Source organism: Fukomys damarensis, unplaced genomic scaffold, assembly GCF_012274545.1.
Source record: "Fukomys damarensis isolate Sample0158 unplaced genomic scaffold, DMR_v1.0_HiC HiC_scaffold_37, whole genome shotgun sequence".
NCBI classification, from domain to species: Eukaryota; Metazoa; Chordata; class Mammalia; order Rodentia; family Bathyergidae; genus Fukomys; species Fukomys damarensis.
Window position 1 is genome coordinate 9,293,968 of NW_022900949.1, and position 3,917 is coordinate 9,297,884.

The 3,917-nt window shown below is 61.0% G+C and overlaps 1 protein-coding gene across 1 annotated transcript in view; it reads right to left on the reverse strand.

Moving 5' to 3' along the window:
• Positions 1 to 3,917, reverse strand: part of Gna11 (G protein subunit alpha 11) — a 12,900-nt gene that overhangs the window by 6,634 nt on the left and 2,349 nt on the right. The window contains exon 2 of the mRNA XM_019209080.2: positions 2,318 to 2,573. Within this exon, the coding sequence (XP_019064625.1) occupies positions 2,318 to 2,573 (256 nt within the window). The remainder of the gene's footprint in view (positions 1 to 2,317; positions 2,574 to 3,917) is intronic.

A 3,917-nucleotide genomic window follows, 5' to 3' on the forward strand; every position in this document is an offset into this window, starting at 1 on the left:
GCTTCCGTGCCAAGCCTGGCGCCTGGCCCCTCCCCCATGACTGCTGTCTGCTGCCCCTCAGACTCCGAGGCCCTGAGGGGCGCTGGCCTCCCCTCCCTCCTTCACCGAGCTGCCAGCCCCAGCGTGTGGCTTGAGGTGGCCGAAGGGCTTGGGAGGCGGACAGCGGAATGCATGGGGCGGCCCGCCCTGCCCACCCACCTTCCTCTGCCTCAGCCCAGGGAGGTGGGGCCCCTGGGCCCCTGGCCTGGACCAGCACACGGGGCACCAGGACATTCAGGCAGCCTGTCTGGAAGGTCCACCGACCCTGCGCTGCTGGAGCGGGCTCAGCTTCTTCTGAAAAGGCCACACGCCAATCTCCAGCCTCGCCGCCGGCCACCAGCCTCCCTGGGCGGGACCCAGGTCTGCAGGTGCAGCCTGCCCGGGACATAACCAGAGCGGCACCGGGGCCCACATCTGTCCACAGTGCTCCGGAGGCCGGGGCCAAGGGTCCCAAGTTCCAGCCCACCCTGGGCGATTTAAGTGACACCCTGTCTCAAAAAAATAAAAAACAAAAAGGGCTGAGGATGAAGCTCAGTGAGATGACTCTGGGTTCAATCCCTGGTATGGCAAAAACAAACAAAACAAAACAAAATGCTCTGCTCAAACAGGCCTCCACCTGGCCATGTGCAGACACAGGTGGGCATCACAGCCTGGAAGGGACCAGGCTTCCCAGATGGATGCAGGGGCGGCCAAGGTGCAGGGGGCAGGAGACCCCCAGGGGCCCACACCGGGGACAGTGGGCCCCCAACTAGCACTGGGGCTCTGCGGGTCCCCCGTGACCTGGAACTGGGGCAAGGGGAGGAAGATTCGAATTGCGGACAAGTCAGAAATCTGCCTGATGGGCTTCGGCTTAAACTAAATGAAGTAATTTGAACCACATCTGGGTGAATGTGGACTCCAACACCAAACGTCAGCCCCAGCTAAGTTTCCAGGGCTGAGTCAGAAGCCCCTGAAGACAGACCGGTAAAGCAGGTCAACTTCCCCATCCAGAAGGGCTGGGGGTCAGCGGCAAGAGGCACCAAGGGCCCAGCTCACGGGTGCAGGAAGTGGTGCCGCGGCCTCGGGTGATGGTTCCGTGGCGCCTTCCAGGCTCTGCCAAGTCCCACACCGAGCTCTACACCCAGACACGTCCACTCGATGCTCACGGCCACACGCAAGCAGCGCGATTCACAGCAGCCAGAAGTGGAAACAGCCCACGTCCCCTCAGCTGGTGAATGGACGCACACGGAGAAGCTGTCCCCGTGTGGAGGTCGCTCAGCCGGGACAGGAGCGAGGCTGTGACACTCGCCACGGTGTCACCAGTGCTCAGTGAGAGACGCCAGAGAAGAGGACACAGCGTGCGCTCCACAGACAGGAAGCGCCCGGGACAGGCGACTCCAGAGACAAAGGACGCGGGGTGCTGAGGGGACAGGTGACCAACTGCTCGTGGGCTGGATGGGGTCTCCCCAGTGGTGACAGAATGTTCTGGAACTAGACAGTGGCAATGGCTCCACAATTCTGTGACTATATGAAAAACCACTGGGGCCGGGGATTTAGCTCAGTGGTTCTGTCGCCTCTCGCAAACGACCCGAGCTCCATCCCCAGTACCAAAAAAAATAAATAAATACACCACTAAGAAACCAGATGTGTAGCTCATGCTTGTAATCCCAACACTGGGAGGCTAAGGAGGAGGGTCCTGAGTTCAAGCCCTGGCTGGGTGACTCAGCAACTCGGGAGACCTTGATTCAAAATAAAAAGGGCTGGGGATGTAGCTCAGTGTGAAGGGCCTGGGTTCCATCTCTGGTACTGTAAAAAAAAAAAAAAAAAAAAATACCAAACAAAAAAAGCTCAAGCTGGGCGTGGTGGCACATGCCTATTATCCCAGCACTTGGGAGGCTGAGGCAGGAGGATCGCTGTGAGTTTGAGACCAGCCTGGGCTACACAGTGAGTTCTAGGTCAGTCTCAACTACAAAGTGTGACCCCGTCTCAAAAATAAAAAACAATAAATAAATAAATAAAGCATGGAGCGGGAATAAAAACAGGGCAGGAGGATGAGGAAAAAATGAGAACCAAGTCCTATCATGTAGAGGCACAAGATCCCAATGATGAGCGTAACTGTACCTAAAAAGTACCATAAACTCAACGAGAAAAACAAAAAAGCCCAGAGCTGCACCCCTCCCACAGGCAGGCGGTGGCACACGAGTCGTTCCTCCAACCCACAGCGAGAGGAGCGCGGGCGCTCAGGGTCTCAGGAGGCGGGGGGCCATGCGCAGACGCCCCCGCGGCCCCAGGCGCTCACCTCGTTCTGCTCGTCCTTGTAGAGGATCTTGAGTGTGTCCATAGCGCGGATCATGGCCTGCATGGCGGTGAAGATGTTCTGGTAGACCAGCTTGGTGAAGCCGCGCTTGTCCTCCTCGGAGTAGCCGGCCCCGTGGATGATGCGCATCTGCTTGATGAAGGTGCTCTTGCCGCTCTCACCGGTGCCTGCGGGGTGGGGAAGGCGGTCAGTGGGGCGACACCAGGGCCACCTCCTCACCAGGAGCTCTGTCCCCGGCCTTTGTTATTTTTATTTTGAGACAGGGTCTCCCTAAGTCACCAAGTTGCCCAGGCTGGGCTTGAACTTGTGATCCTCCTGCCTCAGCCTCCCAGGGCGATGGGATGACGGGCGTGCACCATGGCCAGCTCCAAATACAATGCATGAACACCCGTGAGTGCCCGCACCCTGAGAAACAGGGTGGGGACGAGTGGCTCTTCTCAGCCTGGGCGGTTTCCTTCTGTGGCTGTGAGACCCGCCACACGTACCGAGCTCAGCTCTCAGGCCCTCAGTGCAAAGCTCACAGCCCCGTGCCCTGGGGGACTCGGGACCACCTGCCATTCGTCCCTGCCCCCTGCCTGGGCTCCCACATCTCAGCCCAGGCCCCCAGGCTCTGGTCACCGCCTCCTCAGCCCCTCCCCAGCAGGTGCCTGGCACAGGCGACTATGCGCTATGCATGTGACAGTGACGGCACGGCACCAGTTCCCAGGGACCCTCGCTGCACGGGTGACCACGGGTCCTCCACCAAGCGCTGAGGCGTCCTGTCCCCGGAGAGGAGGCTGAGCCAGCCCACGCTTCACCTGCATCCCAAATGCAAACGCACCGGAGCTCAGCACGGAGCTGGGTGGTCAGTGGTGCAGAATCGCCGGGGAAGGCAGCGCCTGGCCAGAAAAGCTCAGACTGTCCAGCAGGGCAGCCCGGCTCACCTCGTCCACCCTGCTCACCCTGCCTCCCCCAGTCTGTGTCCAGACTCCAGGCAGGCAGAAGCCGGGGTGTGTAAGGGGCGCCCCTTCCCACGGCTGGCTTGGAAGAGTAGGCTCAGGGCACTGGGGGGCTCCTAGAGCAGGCTCCTCTGGGCCGCTGCTGAGATCTGGGGTCAGCCTGCTCTGCGGGGTGCCGAGCATGCGGCATCCCTGGCCTCCCCCACCCCATGCCACAGACGTGCCCACCGTGTGCAGCACCACCCAGGGTCAGGCCCCTCGCTACTGACGGAGCGCTGCTAGAGAAAGATCCTGCGTGCCGGCTTGCGGCGGCAGCCTCGCTGGGAAGAAAAGAGGCGCACACCGTGCCAGCCCGAGCAGGGAGCAGTGTGCCAGCGGGCACCAGGGCCCTGGGGCTGCAAAGCCTGTGTCTGACTTGTGAAGACGGGGCCCACTCAGGTCTCCGCCCAGGCCAGAGCGGAACAGCCCGGTGCTATATTTATGTCCAGAGGCCCATGACCATGGTGGTCTCACCGAGGCCCCCATGGAGCTCTCCACTGACGAGGGGCACACCCAGGGGCACACCCACCCACCCCACACGCGAGCACACACCTGCACACACCCACACCTGTCCACACATACACTGGCACTCTGCGAGCCCCACC